Source organism: Zeus faber (assembly GCF_960531495.2).
Source record: "Zeus faber genome assembly, chromosome: 17".
NCBI lineage: Eukaryota > Metazoa > Chordata > Actinopteri > Zeiformes > Zeidae > Zeus > Zeus faber.
In genome coordinates, this window is record NC_137204.1 from 11,033,490 (window position 1) to 11,053,282 (window position 19,793).

The window sequence follows — 19,793 nt, forward strand, 5'->3', positions numbered from 1 at the left end:
TAGTTAGTTAGTTCCTCCCATTCCTTCTGGAACATTGGGCGACGAGCCCCCACCATTTGCTCCTTACAAGAATGGCTTCTTCTCGTCGTTTCCGTAACATGCTTTTTTTTTTACGGGATGAATAATGTCGAGGAGGAAAGGTGTCAAGATATTCCATTTGAACAGCATTAAAGGATTCCTGTGAGAGTTGCACTCACAACTCAGAGCCGAACCGACTCTTCTGACTCTCGGCCCTCGTCCACCGGAAGTCCTCCCTCGCTCACCGTGAATCAAATGGTACGACTCTTTCCACCGAGTGACTCGTTAAGGAGCAACTCTCAAAATAGAGCCCAACCTTTCACCGCAGTCTGCTCCATTTTGTCATTTCAGGGTAAAATGAATAATAACAATTTTAAAATAAGAGCTTGAGTTGTATTTATAATATTTATCGTATTTAATATTTATAATAGACTGAGGTTATTGGGATGCGGTTCCTAGTTGTGACGCAGACTTTATTCTCTGTTCAGTGTTTCCTGTTTACGCTGAACATTATTACTTTCACTTTCCATTTGGGTCTTTGAGGACACGCAGTGTTTCCAAGGTAATGTATTGAACACTTTACGGTGTTTTATTCACCGTCTACTCTTGCACTGCAGATATTTTACCCGTTGGGCTCATTGTATAAGCTTCAAAACACGACTAAACGTGTTTAAAAACACTATTTAAAACACACCAGTTTTCCTGGAAACGTGATGTGTTTTTAAAGAAGAGAAGATGTTTGGTGTGAGGTGGGCAGGATGACGTCATGTTATTTCTACTTGAATGAAGCCTTCAAACATTCAAACATTCAAGAATCTTGAATCTTGAATCTTGAAACAGCTCAGTGTGTTTTTATTACACTGTAAATGAAGTTGTAAAAAGTGTCACAAGCCCGTTGGAAACAAACACAGTGAGTGAGTTCCTTCTGCTTCCTGCTCACAGCAAAGTGAGGGAGCCAGCCACCTCCCACTGGAATAAGCAGGTAAAAAACAAGACATAAACACATGTTGAACATCACTATGTCAGCAGCTAGGACAGTATGTTGGTGTCTTTATGTCAAGGTCTGCAGTCTGCCATGAATGTGTCTGAGGAGGGAGAGGAGGGGCGTCCCACCTCTAAAACAACTCAGTCTGGGGAACATGGCGGCCCGAGCAAAGCTAAGAGGTAAGATGAGGATCTCTGAGCGTCTGGGACTGTTGTCCATCTCAGAGCTCAGCAGTGATGTCACTACACCTTCATTAGTCTGAGGAAAAGCTCTGTGTGTGTTGTGTTGAAGCCCAGAGCAGCAGGAGAGTCCAGAGGGTCCTGCACCCAGTGGGGTCTCCATCAAGAGTGACCGGTCTATGGATATACCTTTGGTGTTTAAAGATGTAGATCATTCTACGGAGCAGAGGTGAGGATTTATCAAATAGTTGATCAAATACAACAGTTAAACATCCTCAAATCCTAACGTCCAGATGGTGCTTATTGTTTATCTGGTAGATTCCATCAGGTGAGAGCAGACTGTCCTGAACCCAGCTGTGTCTCCATGAAGAGTGACTGGTCTATGAATATACCATTGGTGTTTAAAGATGGCCGCCCCTCCAGGCAGAAGAGGTAGGACTTTCAAACAGATGATGGAAACAGAGGAGATGTTTGTTATCATTCTCTACTGAGCAGAGGGAACAAGTCAGGAGGAAATGAATTGGTCAGAATCTTCAAACTGTGTAGATTTAGGGTCTTCTCTCCAACCATCACATTTATAAGCACAGTGATGTTCACCTGGTCCTTCTAGGAGAATCAATAACTGTGTGTGTGTGTGTGTGTGTGTGTGTGTGTGTGTGTGTGTGTGTGTGTGTGTGTGTTCTCCACAGAGACCAGCAGAGGTCAGAGGTCACCAGTGGTCAGTCTGGACAGCAGCATCAAACAGACCTGGACTCCTTATTCCTGGTGTGTAAATGTCCAACAAGCTCCAAATGACATGAAGCAGCATGTGTTGTGGTGCTGATGGTCTCCATGCTTCCTCTTCACACCAGTGGGATGTGAATCCAGGACAGTAAAGTTCTCACTGATGTTCTTCTGTTCCAGCTGCTGGAGGACAACATGGTCACCTTTGTGAAGGAGGAGCTGAAGAGGCTCCGGAGGGTTCTGAGTGCAGATGACCCACAACGCTCAGAGAGGCAGAGGGAGGAAGAGGATGATGAGGTGGACGGTGAGGAAGAGGAGCAGAGGAGGAGCGCCAGAGAGGGAGTTGTGAACATCACACTGCACTTCCTGAGGAGGATGAAGCAGGAGGATGTGGCTGACTCTCTGCAGAGCAGTAAGAGACTGTGATTCACACATTTAAAGGAACATTCCACTCTGGTTCTCTGCTTTATTAGTACAACTGTTTCTGAGAAGAAAATGAGAGCAATACCAGTTCTCTACATGTAGAGTTCAGAGATATATCCAGGAGACCGTCGCTAGGAGACAGTCGCTAGGATACAGTCGCTCAGAGACAGTCGCTAGGAGACAGTTGCTAGGAGACAGTTGCTCGGACACAGTCGCTAGGAGACAGTCCCAAGGAGCAGTCGCTAGGAGATCGTCGCCTGGAGACAGTCGCTAGGAGACAGTCGGGGAGTAAGGAGACAGTTGCTAGTAGACTGTCTTTTGGAGACAGTGGGGGACTATGGAGACAGTCGTTAGGAGACAGTCACCTGGAGACAGTTGCTAGGAGACAGTCACTAGGAGACAGTTGCTAGGAGACAGTCGCTAGGAGACAGTCGCTAGGAGACAGGTTGTTAGGAGACAGTCGGGGAGTCTAGGAACTAAAACTTTAATGTTGTTTCCAGTGGAATAATATATGATCAAAATTGAAGCAACATACTAGGTGTCTACTTTTTTAGACTGATAATAGTACCTTTTAAATGGGAGATTTTTAGTAGTACTAGTACTTTTTCAATTGGAGATTTATAGTAGTACTAGTACCTTTGGGAGATTTCTCCACCTCCATATCAGAGTAGAATGGTCTGCTACTAATAAGCCAGTAAAGCTACATGTTGGTTATCGTGGTGGAACATGTAAACATCGGAAAAGCTGCAGATTTATGACCAACTGCACAGTTAACCTCCACATCACACACATACAGTCAGTCAGTCTGCTTGTTCCAACTGTGATGAGCTAAATAGACAACATGGGTTTGTGAGTTGTACACATTTAGCAGGAAATATTGACATTATTCTCATTGACCTTAACATCTACTCATTGATGTTCTCTGTTGTTTGTTCATTCAGTAAATCTTGCTCCTGTCTGCCGACGTAAACTGAAGTCTCATATGAAGGAGAAGTTCCAGTGTTTGTACGAGGGAATCGCTAAAGCAGGACAACCAACACTTCTGAACCAGATCTACACAGAGCTCTACATCACAGAGGGAGGGGGTGAGGAGGTCAACCAGGAACATGAGGTCAGACTGATTGAAGCAGCTTCCAGGAAAACAGTAACACAAGAAACGGTAATCAAATGTCAAGACATCTTTAAACCCTTACCTGGACAAGATCAACCCATCAGAACACTGATGACAACGGGCGTGGCTGGCATTGGTAAAACAGTGTTAACACACAAGTTCACTCTGGACTGGGCTGAAGACAAAGCCAACCAGGACATACACTTCACATTTCTATTCACCTTCAGAGAGCTGAACTTGCTGAAAGGGAAACAGTTCAGTTTGGTGGAACTTGTTCATCATTTCTTTTTTGAAACCAAAGAATCAGGAATCTGCAGCTTCGACAAGTTCCAAGTTGTGTTCATCTTGGACGGTCTGGATGAGTGTCGACTTCCTCTGGACTTCCAGAACAATGAGATGTGGACTGATGTCACAGCGTCCACCTCAGTGGACGTTCTGCTGACAAACCTCATCAAGGGCAACCTGCTTCCCTCTGCTCGCCTCTGGATAACCACACGACCTGCAGCAGCCAATCAGATCCCTCCTGAGTGTGTGGACATGGCCACAGAGGTGAGAGGCTTCAGTGACCCACAGAAGGAGGAATACTTCAGGAAGAGATTCAGAGAGGAGGAGCAGGCTGACACCATCATCTCCCACATCAAGGCATCACGCAGCCTCCACATCATGTGTCACATCCCAGTCTTCTGTTGGATCACTGCTACAGTTCTGGATCACGTCCTGACAACAGCCCAGAGAGGAGAGATGCCCAAGACCCTGACTGAGATGTACATCCACTTCCTGCTGGTTCAGTCCATACAGGGGAATGTCAAGTATCATGGAGGATCAGGGACAGATCCACACTGGAATACAGAGAGCAAGAAGATCATTCTGTCCCTGGGAAAACTGGCCTTTGAGCAGCTGGAGAAAGGAAACCTGATCTTCTATGAAGCAGACCTGGCAGAGTGTGGCATTGAAGTCAGAGCAGCCTCAGTGTACTCAGGAGTCTTCACCCAGATCTTTAAAGAGGAGTGTGGGCTTCACCAGGACAAGGTGTTCTGCTTTGTCCATCTGAGCGTCCAAGAGTTTCTGGCTGCTGTTCATGTCTTTCTGACATTCACCAGCACCGGTGTCAATCTGCTGTCAAAACCACAACCAACATCAAAGTTATCTCTGCTTTTTAAAAAGAAACCTGACTTATACTCCCTCTACCAGAGTGCTGTGGACAAGGCCTTACAGAGTGTCAATGGACATCTGGACTTGTTCCTTCGCTTCCTATTGGGCCTTTCCCTGGGGACCAATCAGCTGCTCCTAACAGGCCTGCTGGAACAGACAGGAAGTACCTCAGTGACCAATCAGAAAACAGTGCTTTACATCAAGAAGAAGTTTAATGACAATCTCTCTCCAGAAAGAAGCATCAACCTGTTCCACTGTCTGAATGAGCTGAATGACCGTTCTCTAGTGAAGGCGATCCAACATCACCTGAGATCAGGAAGTCTCTCCACAGAGAACCTCTCCCCTGCTCAGTGGTCAGCTCTGGTCTTCATCTTACTGTCATCAGAAGAGGAGCTGGAAGTGTTTGACCTGAATAAATACTCTTATTCAGAGGAGGCTCTTCTGAGGCTGCTGCCTGTGGTCAAAGCCTCCAAAACATCTCTGTAGGTGCACAGATAACATACATATATTAACTGTACACTGTTTGACAACTGATGAGATATTTGAAGTTAATATCTGTGCCTATATAATATCAAACTATATATTTATCTGTGTGCATGTTGATGTGCAGGCTGAGAGGCTGTAAACTGTCAGAGAGAAGCTGTGAAGCTCTGGCCTCAGTTCTCAGCTCCAACTCCTCTCGTCTGAGAGAGCTGGACCTGAGCACCAATGATCTGCAGGATTCAGGAGTGAAGCTGCTCTCTGCTGGACTGGGGAGTCCACACTGTGCACTGGACACTCTCAGGTCAGTGTTACTCAACCTTGACCTAAATATTTAAGATTTCATATTGAGATTTGTATCTATGTTTACTGTAAATAACTATGTCAATATACACTATTAAATATAGGTAGCCTTACTTTATTAAAATAATACATATATTATATATAAACAAAAAAATCATATCAGGTTCTTTATTTATCTCTTAGCGGCACCGTGGCGCAGTGCATTGCACTGCTGCCTCACAGCAAGAAGGTCCTGGGTTCGATTCCCGCCTGGGGTGCTGTTGGCACCGTGCTCCGGCGGGTTATCTCCCAAATAGGAGCCTTTCTGTGTGGAGTTTGCATGTTCTCCCCTGTGCTCACATGGGGTTTCCTCCACCTCACGTCAGTGAGGACCCCCACCATAAACATGCACACATTATCGTCTGACCAGCGATGGACACTCATCACCAGTTACAGTCTCACAGATCTTTACATCCTCACATTCAAAGGACAGTTAGATGACGACCCCCCCCAAAATTGGGGGGGGGTCGTCATCTATAAATTAAGGACCAGGAACACCACCACCTCCACACCCCACCCACCCTAAATTAAGGACCAGGAAAAAGTTCCCAGCATCCCAGACAGAAACATAAAGGAACCTTGAGAAGGGACTTGAGAGAGGGATCCTCCTTCCAGGATGGCTAGGAGAGCAATCGGTGCAGAGTGAGGAAGATAGACATGGAATGAAGAACAGCAAAACACAATGTCAAAACTACCAATTATCCATGAGAATATATTGGAAGAGACGTGAAATTAGAATAAAACAAAGGTGTCTTGGTTATTTTCAATGGTTACTTTTCCATGCAATGTTCTTCTTTTATTCCTTGGCCAAGTTGTGAAATAAAATAAGTCTACAATTCAAGCCAAGGAGCTCTGAGTATCTGGATGTGTGTGCTCACTGCTCCCAGTGCAGCCACACCTGAACTGAAATGAGTTCAGGTGTGTTCCTTAGTTCCTCCAGCAGCCTGCAGAGGGAGCTAACTCACTGGGTCATGAGTACATGCATACACATTGTGAATATACTTTGATCTGACTGATCACTGCTTTCTTACTTTAAAGTCAAATAAATTAAGTGTAGGTTAGAACATGCTATGGTCTTTTTGTGCGGGGAGGTCAGATCTCGGGAGCATGCTGTGATCTCGCAAGAAGACGGAAGTAAGTAAGTACACCGGCAGCTCCAACTCAGACAGATAACAAAGCAAATTGCAGATAATATTTATATATATACATTTAATAAAGGGAACACTGCGCAAAACCAAAGTGGAGGACCTTGAGGATTATATCGGGGTTTTTTTATGATGAGTATGTGATGGAAGACGACCAGGACCACAATAATCCCGCGAAAAGGAAGAAAACCGACTCAGCAACGGACACAGACGATCTCATCCCGGCTGCTGTAGAGGTTATTGTCTTGGAAAAGATTTACAAGAAGCTGGACATGCTTGGTCCACTTCCCCGAGACATTACCAAGATCAATGCCAGTCTTGATTTCCTGCAGCGCACGGTCGGCGAGATGCAAAAATAAAACACGGATCTAAAAACCTCCACGAAGCATCTCACAGCGGAGATGGAAGTTGTAAAAAAATAAAATAATGAAAGCGACTATCCTGGATATACAATCCAGAAGTATGCGGGACAACCTCATCTTTTCTGGGATCCCAGAGAACAACACCGAGCCCCCAGTAAACATGGTGAAAGACTTTCGCCGCTCCGCCCTGAAACTCCCGATGGACACCATGAAGCAGATCACCTTCCACCAGGTTCTCCGACTGGGACACTGCGTGGGGAACCGTCCCCGCTCCATCATTGCTGAGTTTGAACACTTCAAGCACAAGGAGCTGGTTAAAAGAAAAGGATGGGAGCTGAAAGGAACCACGCTGGATATGAACGATCAATTCCCCCCATGAGATCATCAATCGACGGAAGGTGCTGTGCCTCATCTTGAAGGAGAAATGTCAGAAGGGTAAACGCGTATCGATGGTTTTTGATAAACTATATATAGACTGTCTGTTATTCCGAGACTCCTCCACCACGCCCTGGTTATTTTGATCATTATGTTTGTATTCTTGTAGTTCTGGTGATTATATACTGCAAGATGTAGAAATTAGTATGCTATTATATGCTATTAGTATGCTACTCTCATCATCTCACCCTCCCTACTTCTCTCATCATCTCACCTGCCCAATCCCTCTCACCCCACTTCTCCTATCACTCTCGCTCTGTTCTGTCTCTCACTATATGTATGTCTATTCCTGCAATGTTCTATGTTTATCTTTGTCTACTTGTCATTTGTTTGTGTTGTTATGTATCCCTACAAACTTCCTGCAATACTAGTACAGTAAAAAGGAATGTAAAGGAGGGAATCCCAGACTTACCTATGGGAAAGCATGGGAAGGGTAGTATAGCTATTGCCTTGGATGCACTGTGCCATGACTCCCTAACTAACTTCAATGACACCCATTAAGTTTGTTAGTCGGAATGTAAGAGGCTTGGGCTCACCTGCTAAACGTAGCAAACTCCTAAGTCAGCTCACCAGGATGAACCCCAGCTTCTGTCTACTGCAAGAAACCCACCTCACTGCATCTGAGCACCTCAAACTGAAAGCTAAATGGGTTAATCAGATGTTCTCTGCATCATACAACTATAAAAAAGAGGTGTTTCTGTATTGATCAATAAAAGTATCCCATATCAAAATAAAACCACAATATCAGACCCAGAAGGGTGTTACATAATGATTAATGGAATTTTAGGTAACATCAAATTAACCATAGCTAATATTTATGGCCCCAATGAGGATGACCCAAATTTCTTTCACAATATATTTTAAAAACTCTTAGAATTCTCTGAATTAATTATCATATTGGGAGGAGACTTCAACACAGTCCTGGATCCAAGTTTAGACCTTTTTCAAGCCAGAAATATTCAGAAATCCTGGCATTCGTGGGACACTATAAAACAATATATTAGTGATCTTGCTCTTGGGGATTGTTGGCAATCAAATAACCCACAGTCTAGAGAATGGACATATTATTCACCACCCCACCAAAGTTTCTCTAGAATCTACCTTTTCTTGACAGGTAACTCCGCAATGTCCAAAATCACTAATCCTGAAATCCACCCTTTGTAATTTCCGATCACGGGCCGATTAGTTTCAACCTGATAAATGAAACAAACCGGAACCCTCCCGGCACGTGGCGGTTTAACACCTCACTTTTGACAGATAAAGAATTTAACCATTTATTTTCCAGAGAATGGATTTCCTTCATTGAACTGAATGACTCTCCAGAAATATCACCATCCTTACTCTGGGAAACAGCTTAGGCAGTTCAACAACAATTGGGCCATGGATGGCAAGACATCGAACAAACAGAATGTCAGGAGTTATCATTATCTGATCTCCCATTCCTTACTGAATCAATATGGAAACATAATTGCTTTAAAAACCTATTTATCGCAACAACTCTGTCAGCCTGGTGGAAATTCCTCAAACTCAGTGGTCACACTCTATCTTCAAAGAAATTCACGCCAATCTGACACAACCCCAATTTTCTGGTGAAAAACAGGCCAATAATCTTTAGGTCTTGGAAAGACAAGCAATTACTTGTATGAAACACATTTTTGAAAATGATTCGCTTATATCCTTTACAACCTTAACTCAAAGGTATAATATCGGTGGCCACAGCTTCCTTCAATTCCTTCACTTACAGCAGTCTCTAAAAGATAAAATCTAATTGACAAACAACATCCTACAACCAACTCCAATGATTGAACATCTCACTCATATCGGTCACTTAAAAAAATCCCTTTTCCAGAATATACAAACTTTTATTAAAAACAGATGCCACTTTATCTTTACCTACAATGGAATGGGAAAGAGACCTTGCTGTTCCCACCGATATCAACCTGTGGAAGCTTATCTGCAACAACACCTTTTCTATGACCCGCAACTCCAAAATGCAACTCATCCAATAAAAGATATGAGCACAGAGCTCATATCACGGAATACAAATTGTTCAAAATGGATTTTGTGGGTGAAGACATTTGCTCTCACTGTTCCCTTAATACCAGAGATGACTACTTCCATGCCTTCTGGCTCTGCCCACCTATCCTAGCATTCTGGACCAACCAAGAGCTATCAGCCCTAATGGGTCGCAGCATTCCAGTCTCCCGGACTACGTCTCCTTGGTGACCTCCCTTTCAGTTGACCCACCACTTAAACACACCAACCCATTTTGATCGCCTTAACAATTGCCAAGAACACGATATTACTCAATTGGAAAAAGAGAGATAATCTCACCACATCCCAATGGTTGCAGTTATTAATAGATTACATCTCAATGGAAAAACTATTGGCAATATCCCAAAACTATGTTGATTCATTTAATGAAATATGGGCTACTTCTATCACTGACATAACTCCATCATTTAAATCTTGAGTCTTCCAAAGTCGGGGCAATGTCGTGGTGTTTTGGGGCATGTGGGGGTCCTCCTCCTGGTCTGCCAGGGCATTGCAGGTGCCCGGGCGGCTCTGGGGACATCCGTGGTGCATAGGCCTGTGGTCGTGGGGTATCCCGGAACCCCACAGGGTTGTTAAGGGGTCTGGGTGGTGGTGGTGTGGAGGTAGCTGTGGTGCTAGCTGCAAGTACTCCTGGGGAGTACCTGCAGTTAACATCCGTGTGTTGGTTTGGGGCGTGGTTGGGGGTTTTGGGGTTTGGGTTGGGGGCGGGGGGTGTGTGTTGCGGGTTCGGGTTTCGGCCCCGTCGTCGGCAGGTCGGCACGCCGCTGGGGTTGCCAGCCCCGTGGGCAGGGTTGCTGGGCTTGTGTGTCCCTCTGCGTCCCATGGGGGGGGTGGCCCGTTGTGCGGGGGCTGGTAAGGCGTTACGTCTGGTCCTGTCAACCGGGTCCTGAACCTGGCTGGCTGTGTTTGGCGTGGGGCTCACCATGTGGCCTCCTTTGGTGGGGGGCGGCCTCCTGTCGTCACACCGGGCTGCCGGGGTACCTGTCCCCTGGCACTCTCAGTGCGCGGGACGCTCGTCGCTTGGGGGTTGGGCTGTGGGTGGGGATGCCATCTGCCGCCCTCTGCTCTGTGGTCTGTATACTCGGCGGCTGGGTGCTGACCAGGGGCCTGATGGGGGTGCGGAGCTGCCCGGCATGGTGGGACGCATGGCGGACCGCTCTGCGCCCGTGGCTGATCATTGGCTGCCACCAGGTCAAGAGGTGGGCATGGTAGGGCAAGGTCGGGTCCGGGGGAAGGGGATCCGCATGGCTGCTCCCCGGCCTGCTGCGCCCCTGCATCAATCTGGTCGCGATTCGCCTATCTCTCCCAGTGCCAAAACTCATACTCAGCGCATACACCACACATTAGGCCTAGGGCTTGTGGGATGGATGGAGTGCAAGCTATGTGGGTGGGGATGCGGCGGGCAGCTGCCATCTTGCCTGTCACGCTACTGCCCAAGCGTGCTTCTCGTCCATCCCGAAATTTTAATCCCACTCATATTAGCTTAGAACACATACACTCGCACACCAATCCAACACCGAACAACACTCCACCGGACAAGGGTCTGCGGGGCAGGAGGGGTGCGAGTAATTCGGGTTTGAGTTGCCTGAAGGACTCGCACCCCCAACCCCGCAATTTTAACTGCAACTGCCAGCACCACACATTGAGCGCTGGGGTTTTTCCGGGGTGGCCGGTCGCTGGCGGGTCGGGTCGTGGTTGGGGGGGGCCCCCCCTACCAACTTGGCTGGAGTCCTGGCGGCTTGCGCCTGGTGGCTTAAGGTTTGCTGCGACCTGGCGGGGTTGCGGAGAGCGCCGCCGGGTGCATTCCGGGGCCCCTCGGGGGGCTGCTTGCTGTTGTGGGTGTCGGTTGGGGTGTGGGGGGCGGCTGTCAGCCATTTGCTCCTGCTGCGTGGCTTCTCTGCGGCGGGTGCCCCGGGTGCTGGGTGTGGTGGTGTTTTTCAATTCATGTTGTTGTCCAATGTTTATGTTTTTGTGTAAATGTTGTTTGGTTCTGTTTATTTGTCTCACCCGTGGTGATTCTCTCCCTCATGGAGTAGTGATTAGTTGTTTATAGACACAAACATGATAAATAGTTCTCCATAGAGGGGGTTGGTGGTGGTTCTATGTAATAAAAACTGTGCTCTTGTCATTCTACAGGTCATCTACAGGTCACAGGACAGAGTTATTGCAGCAGTTCTTGAATTAATAAAGAGTTGCATTGCAGGTTGAGAACTTGAACTCCACTTGCAAACTAACTCTGTCCTAGATGCTATGGCATACAAATACTCTTTGTTGTCAGCCCAGCATGCTGACAGCACAGGTAAAACAAAAAAACAACATGCTCGGGTCACACCGCCAGCGACGGAGCTTTTGTGCACCTGGCGTTTGTGGGTGTGTCAGGTCAATATTGACCGGCAGTTGTTGGCGTTGCAAACCTTTCAAACCTCTCTCCCTTTCAATATGTTATATATATTACATAGCTAGATGGGGCCATGTTTACTTATTTTCATTAAAATGGTGGAGTTGTTTACTTAGCAAAATAAATAACCTTTAAAGATTATGTAAATAACCTGGCCCTCCGTCCCATAAAATAAAGAATTGTCCTTCTTGGAGAAACATAAAATGACATACATGGTTCTATCAATAGTTTAAGGGACGTTTTTAATAAAAATAAAAAAAAACCTTATCATGAACAATACACAATGGTTCAGGCGTCTATTTTCCAAGGACCAGCGCCATTGAGAGCTTATCTTCCCTCCTATCGGCTATCACTCTGCGCTGCTTATTTGGATAAAGTTGAAACCTGCTCAAGTTTCCTCGTGAAGCCGTCAGCTCGTCGCCGTTCTTCGTTCCTTCCCCTGTGGCTGAATGAAGCCGAGCTCCTTTTGAAAGGCTGCGTGCTCTCCACTATTACATTTTTACATACCACTGCATCCCCACTCACCCCTCAAACACAATTATTACATTGTCAGATGACACAACAGTGGTGGGATTGATCTCAAATGGGGACGAGATAGCCTACAGAGATGAAGTCTGCAAACTGGCAGGATGGTGTCGAGAAAACAGACCATCACTGAACATCAAATGAACCAACGTTCTCATCATAGACTTTAGGAGACACTGCGAGGACCTCTCTCCTCTAAACACCAAAGGGGAAGAAGTGGAGAGGGTTTGCAGCTTCAAGTTTCTAGGAACCCACATCACAGAGAACCTCACATGGACCATCAACTCCACTGCTCTGGTCAAAAAGTCTCAACGGCGGCTCTACTTTCTAAGGAAAATCAACCTGTCTGAAGCTGCTCGTGTCCTTCTACCACTGCTCTGTAGAGTGTACTGACATACTATATTACAGTGTGCTATGCCAACTGTTCAGCAGCGACAGAAGAGCTCTACACAGTCATAAACACAGCCCTGAAAATAATTGGACTTCCCCTGCCCTCACTGGAAGACACCTTCAGATCACGCTGCCTCCGCAGAACCAGCAGCATTCTGAAGGATGCAACTCATCCCCATCACCATCTCTTCTCTCTGCTGCCATCTGGAAGGCACGACATGGTCTTAAAGACCCGCACTTCCAGGCTCCAGAACAGCTTTTTACCCCAGAGCCATCAGTGAACTGAACTCCACAAAACACTGTCCGCTACCACCACCCCCAACATCATCACAACACACAATAATATTTCCATACAATGAGGAAATGTCTAATAACATCTGTAACTATCTAACATGGAATAATATTTTTATAAAGTTCAATAGCAATTGATACAATGTACAATATAAGCTTCTGATATGACGGTTATTTTTATTCCTTTGTTTTATCTTTATCTTTCTAATATTATTATTTATCTGAATGAGCAGGTGTCCGTATGTGTGGGTGCATGTGTGAAATGTCAAATGAACCGTTTTAGGAGCTGCACAGCAAATTCCGTTGTACAATGTACAATGAAAATAAAGGCATTCTATTCTATTCTATTCTATTCTATTCTATTCTAAATGCATTGCAGCCTGTTGCTTTGCAGCGCATGTACGAATGTATGTGCTGTGACCCGATCATAACAACCTATTTTTTGGCTCCTACAAAAGGACACCGCATGCGATGCAGCATAATCCAGGTGTTCTGAAGCCAAATCATAAAACCATGAGTTCATTCTCGCAATCATGTCTTCGTAGATGAATTACTATTAATTCTGTTAAATAATTTTTAATGTTCAAACGATCTGGTGGAATTTAAAAGTATGTTTTGTTACGTAACCTGTAAAAAAAACACATTCTATTGAGATTTAAGGTGTGTGTGTGTGTGTGTGTGTGTGTGTGTGTGTGTGTGTGTGTGTGTGTGTGTGTGTGTGTGTGTGTGTGTGTGTGTGTGTGTGTGTGTGTGTGTGTGCAGGCTGAGAGGCTGTAATCTGTCAGAGAAAAGCTGTGAAACTCTGGCCTCAGTTCTCAGCTCCAACTCCTCTCGTCTGAGAGAGCTGGACCTGAGCACCAATGATCTGCAGGATTCAGGAGTGAAGCTGCTCTCTGCTGGACTGGGGAGTCCACACTGTGCACTGGACACTCTCAGGTCAGTGTTACTCAACCTCTGGAACCAACTGGATCATGAATGGACATCAAATAATGATGCATTTACATGAAAGTCCTTCTGAAAAAGTGTTTTGGAACATGTGTACTTTATGTGTCTGCAGGATCTTACATTTTTAAATTACCCATGAAACTACTTGACTTGTATTATTACACAGCTCTATGAAATATTGACTGATTGGTCAATCAGTGGTCAGTTATTTCTGAATAATGACGTCTGTCTTTTAATGATGAGCGTTGTAAGGGGGAACAACTCCTCCCTGCATGTCTTTACATCCTGCTACCACAGCGCTGGCATACTGCTTCTAAAATCATTTCAAATAAATATTCCATCTCATTGTATTATGTGTCTGTGTCTGTTGCCGTAGTAACCGTTTTCCTGATGTTGACACCTTGTGCTTCATGTTGTGTTTGCAGCTTGTCAGGTTGTCTGCTCACACAGGAGGGCGTGGCTTCTCTGGCCTCAGCTCTGAGCTCCAACCCGTCCCATCTGAGAGAGCTGGACCTGAGCTACAACCACCCAGGAGAGGCAGGAGTGAGGCTGCTCTCTGCTGGCCTGGAGGACCCACGCTGGAGACTGGACACTCTCAGGTATGTAGAGACCAGCGGACACTCCCTGACAAGCTCTTCTACAAGGAGGACGCTCTACAACCATGTGGTCAATCATACTGGGATGCTGGGGAAAGTGCTTTGTTGTTAGACAGCACATATGACGTATGATGGGAAACGATGGATCAAGGAGCTTCTTAATGTCCATGTTTCCCTGATCTAAGGGAACGTTCTGCTCTGACTGTTCTTCCCAGGGTGGAGCACGGTGGAGCGTGGAGGCTAAAACCAGGGCTGAGGAAGTGTAAGTGTCTGTTTAGTTTGATTCATTTCTATTTATCAACTATTTAGATGGAAAGTCCATCCACACAGCAGTACGGCACGTTCATCCATTCAGATCCTACTGAGAATGAAGATGATGGTGGACATCATGTGTCTTCATCACACTGCTGATAAATGGACAATCTGTCTGTTGATGTAACCACAATATATGAACCAAACAAGGATGTTAGATTATAAACTGTTGCTGTATTGTGTCTTGTTCTCCACCAGATGGTGTAAAACTCACACTGGACCCAAACACAGCACACAGACAACTCTGTCTGTCTGACAACAACAAGGTGATGAAGATTGAAGAGGAGCAGCCACGCCCTGATCACATAGAGAGATTTGACCACCAACTACAGGTGTTGTGTAGAGAAGGTCTGACTGGACGCGGCTACTGGGAGGTAGAGAGGAAAGGAGATGTTGATATAGGAATGACATACAGAGGAATCAGAAGGAAAGGAGGGACTCATGATTGCTGTCTTGGATTGAATGAAAAGTCCTGGATTCTGTTTTGTTCTAATGATTACTACTCTGCCTTGTACAATAACAGTACAACAGCTATAGATCTCCTTCCGCCAGCTGAACCTCACAGAGTAGGAGTGTATCTGGACTGGTCTGCTGGCACTCTGTCCTTCTACTTAGTTTCCTCTGACACACTGAGACACCTCCACACCTTCTACACCACATTCACTGAACCACTCCATCCTGGTTTTAATTTGTGGATGTCTGGTTCCTCAGTGTCTCTGTGTCAGATGGAGGAGGTGTAGTATCCTCTCTCTAAAACCATGAACTGAATATTCAGTATTTATATCACATAGTTTATAAACACGGTACGTAATTGCCTTTCCATGCTGTGGTACATTTATGTATTGTCGGCTCTGCTTCTTGCTGTTTGTACAACTTTGTTCCCGTCCAAACCAAAGACTGTAGAACAAAATGGACGTAGGGTCTGTGACATCAACTGTTGTTTTGTCAACAGATGATTTGAAGCATTTCTTCTTGCTTCTCATATTAATATCAGTGGATCACAAGGCGTCTTGGTTGCTTACAATCGAATCATCATCAACCAGTTCGCTGATGATACTACGCTGTTTTGCTCAGATCCCCTTTGGAACCTATTATAGGATATTCAAGCTGCAGGTCTTTACTTCAACTCATCACTGTGATAATTCATGGATATTAAAGATTGCACCATTTCTGAAATGTGTAACATACCAGTAAAGAATGAAGTTACTTACTTGGGAATAATTCTAACAAATATGAAATGAAGAGATGTCCTTTAACACATGCAGCTCTCTAGAGGTCAAAGCCAGAAATATTGATGACATGTTTTTAATGTTTTGATGGGAACATAAGACTCACTTTGTTCAAATATGTATGATAATGAAAACTATTGAATGTGGAAGTTTGAGTTTTCTTGATGTAACATCTTTAAAAACACCTTTTTCAAATAAATTGGATGAAACAGTTGATGAGGAATCCAAGTCATCTGTTGTGTTATTGATGGAGCAGTGATGTCATTATTTTCTTTACCAGATGCCATGTTAATGCTTTGGGTGTGGTAACTTGTGTGTGTGTGTCTGTGTGTGTGTGTGTGTGTGTGTCTGTGTGTGTGTGTGTGTGTGTGTGTGTGTGTGTGTGTGTGTGTGTGTGTGTGTGTGTGTGTGTGTGTGTGTGTGCTACTATTTTAAAATGATGTAAATGCTCTTTTAACTCATTCTGTATAGAACGCAAAATGGTTTCCATGTTGGTGAAATGTGTCAAACCCAGTGACCTAAACCTGGAAGATGACTTCCTCTCTTATCAGAAACTCAATGGCTGCTACTACAACCCTCCACTGGGTGTCAGGTACGCCCACCCAAACACTAATTCAGCGGTTCCCAAACTTTTCGGGCTCGCGGCCCACTTGAAAATCTTATAAGTGTTTGCGGCCAGACGTAATACGGGAGCCAAAAAGTGCGCTCTCAGGGGACGTATATTTTAACAATCATATGCATTCTCATCCATACAGTGCAGTAGTGGTAAAACAAAAAAAGAACAACAGGAACAGGAAGGTGATGGTGGTTAAAGAGAAGCATCCACATCCTGAACACACACAGAGATTTGACTACAATACAAATACACTACAAATTTTCCATCCAGCTGCACTGCACATCTGGGATGGGGAAGTATTCGCGCAGCTTGGTCCTCAAATCATGCAGGTGCTTTTTGACATACTGTATTTGATTACGGTGACGGGAAGCCACAATTCTTCCTTTGTCAAAAACAACGGACAGATTCTGAAACGAGTCAAAGTTTGGCCGGTCAACTCGCCCGGCCCACATCTCCATTTTCCATAAAAACGACTCTCTCGTACGCTCGTTATCCGCTGTTCTGAAACATTCTCTGCCATCTCATCAATCCTGCGTTTGACGGAGTTATCAGACAATGAGATGAGGTTGATTGGCTTGCACACCTTCTCTCCCAAAATCACTTTTGTCATTTGATCCCTTTTGTGGCAGGAAGAATTAAATTCTCCCCGATTGTATGCAGCTTATCAGCCTTGGCTGGGAGTAGGGGGCGACCTGATAGGACGCTTCCGCTGCCTTTGCGTTCTCAGTGCCCATACATGACGTTTCGATGATTTTCTTCTTGCCCTGATACTCCTTGAGTTTATTATCGAAAAAGTTAAGCGCTTGGACATGTACTGTTGGTATTTTGTCTCGAGGTGACGGCGCAGTTTACGTGGCTTCAGAGCTTCATTTGATAAAATCTCAGAACGCACCACGCACAGCGGTAACGGTTCGTCTTCCGTGCCTGTCCAAAATAATCCCAATGATAAATATTCAGCACTATACTTTTACCCCTGTACTTTCTCCGAACCTTTCTTTTTTGTTTGACAGGCGGGACTGTCCCGTCTGTCTGCTTGTGGATGATGTACCAATGGCTTCTTTCCTTTTCAGTGTGGCTGATGCTAGCCAACTATCCGTTTTGATTATCACCTGAAGTTCAAAAATGTACAGGTGCACGTCAATCGTGGTCCGGCTGGGACATAGTACGCCCTACCATAAGTTCCTGTCTTCCTATCAGTGATGATGCATTTTTGAAGGATTTTCAAGAAAAAATACCATGAATGATTTTTTTTTCTTTTTTTACATTTGAAAACGTTTTTGTAATTAATCATTTTGTATTTATTTTTTCAATAAAATCCATGTGTTTTGCCCATGATTTGGTGGCCACTTGCAATTCCCTCATAGGTTGGGAATCACTGTACGAATTAATTTCTAAATCCAATAGGAAAAGTGAGAGGAGGTCAGGAATGATCTTCCTTCCATTTTGATTTTGCACCATTGACCATGTTTCAATACTGATTATATGGATCATTGATGTCCATCCGTCCATTTTCCTCCATGGCTTTATTTATTTACTTTTACTTTATATATTTATTTATTGATTTTAAGAACAAAACACGATCAACCGTCCATTGTTACATGTATCAGTTAAGGACAACATTCGAAACAAAAACATACTTGACGTACATGAAGATAACTCAGTGATCCCTTCACCAACTCTTGGTTTGGAAACACTTTTCCCTGACAATGAAATAACTAAAATGGTGTAAAATAAACATAAATCTAAGAAGATGCGTCTTTTCTTTCATGAGTTATGGTTAACTGGGTATAGTCCTCAAACACTAAGCACTGGTTCTAACGTTATTTGCATAGATAATATATCCTGAATGGCTATAACAGAACAAAAATACAATAGATGGGACTTATGCTGGGCCCTAAATCATTTCATTTGTCTAGCCCTTATAAATAAATCACCCTGGAAAGAGAAATTCTATGAATAACACTGATCAGAATCGTGCGCTCACTTTATAATAGAACCCAGGGATCTGAAGAGTCGGAGAACCAATCATCGTGTGGTTAGGACCCAATTGCAGCACAAAGACAGGCAGGGATATTTGGTAATGTATTTTATTTGTAGAGCAGAGGGAAGACAGGCAGGGGGCAGGCAGGATACATCCTCGGGGACAGGCAGGTTCGATAACGAGGAGAGCAGACAGAAGACAGGCGGAGTGGCAGGCAGGATACGTGGTCGGAGCGAGGCAGAGTCGGTAGCAGGGACTCAGTCCGGAGAACGCTGGAGAGTCTTGTGCAAGCATCGAAGACAATCTGGCAATGGGTGACTGGTGGGGGAGGCATATATAGGGGTTGGATTGCAGATCTGGAACAGCTGTGTGCGCAGGTGAATAGAGTGGGGCTAATGGGACAGGTAAGGAGAGGGAGGGGAAAGTAGAAGAACGCGGAGATCATGACAGAACCCCCCCCCAAGGGACGGCTCCTGACGTCCCAAACAAACGAGGAAAAACAAAGAAATTAACACCAAAAGTCCATGCAGGGTGGGAGGAGAGTCCAGACCCCGTCCATCTCCTCGTCCTCCGCTAAATGGGCCACGTCCTCATCGGAGGAGGGACCCCCAGGGTCGACATCCTCCGCCTCTGAAACATCACTGGAGGACGCAGACAAGAGAGGTCGTGGGGTCTGCGGTCGGGAGGGTTGACCCAGTCTGGAGGGCTGGTCTGGAGGGCTGGTCAGGATGGCGCTGATGGGGGCCTGGGAGCGGCAACGGCTTGGAGGAAGACAGGCAGCGGCTTGGAGGAGGGCGGCCCAGGCCCGGGTCCAGGTCCAGCGGCGAATGAAGGCCTGGACGGACGGGCAGGAAGCCTCCCTCTCAAGGGCCAGGAACAGAGGCGGTTGGAAGCCGTAGGCGCACTGGAAGGGGGAGAGGCCTGTGGCCGAACTGGTCATGGTGTTGTGGGCATATTCCACCCACAAAAGCTGCTCAGACCAGGACGACGGGTGTTGGGACATCATGCAGCGAAGGGCAGTCTCCATCTCCTGGTTCTTCCGCTCCGTTTGGCCGTTGGACTGGGGTTGGTACCCTGAGGACAGGCTGACGGTGGCCCCC

General features: G+C 45.5%; 1 protein-coding gene across 1 annotated transcript; it reads left to right on the forward strand.

Moving 5' to 3' along the window:
* The first annotated feature begins 524 nt into the window (after positions 1 to 524).
* LOC307242797 (NACHT, LRR and PYD domains-containing protein 3-like) lies at positions 525 to 16,310 on the forward strand. Its single transcript, XM_080017376.1, has 13 exons — positions 525 to 580; positions 961 to 1,000; positions 1,080 to 1,182; positions 1,295 to 1,411; positions 1,501 to 1,614; positions 1,872 to 1,947; positions 2,086 to 2,317; positions 3,270 to 5,073; positions 5,202 to 5,375; positions 13,777 to 13,950; positions 14,385 to 14,558; positions 14,771 to 14,817; positions 15,066 to 16,310. The coding sequence occupies exons 3-13, from the start codon at positions 1,094 to 1,096 to the stop codon at positions 15,605 to 15,607; spliced, it is 3,543 nt and encodes a 1,180-aa protein (XP_079873502.1). The 5' UTR covers positions 525 to 580; positions 961 to 1,000; positions 1,080 to 1,093; the 3' UTR covers positions 15,608 to 16,310.
* The last annotated feature ends 3,483 nt before the right edge of the window (positions 16,311 to 19,793 follow it).

Coding starts and splice junctions, on each gene's coding strand:
- LOC307242797 (XM_080017376.1), top strand. CDS start 1,094: ATGAATGTGTCTGAGGAGGGAGAGGAGGGGCGTCCCACCTCTAAAACA. Junction 1,615..1,871: donor CGCCCCTCCAGGCAGAAGAG/GTAGGACTTTCA, acceptor TGTTCTCCACAG/AGACCAGCAGAGGTCAGAGG. Junction 5,376..13,776: donor TGTGCACTGGACACTCTCAG/GTCAGTGTTACT, acceptor GTGTGTGTGCAG/GCTGAGAGGCTGTAATCTGT.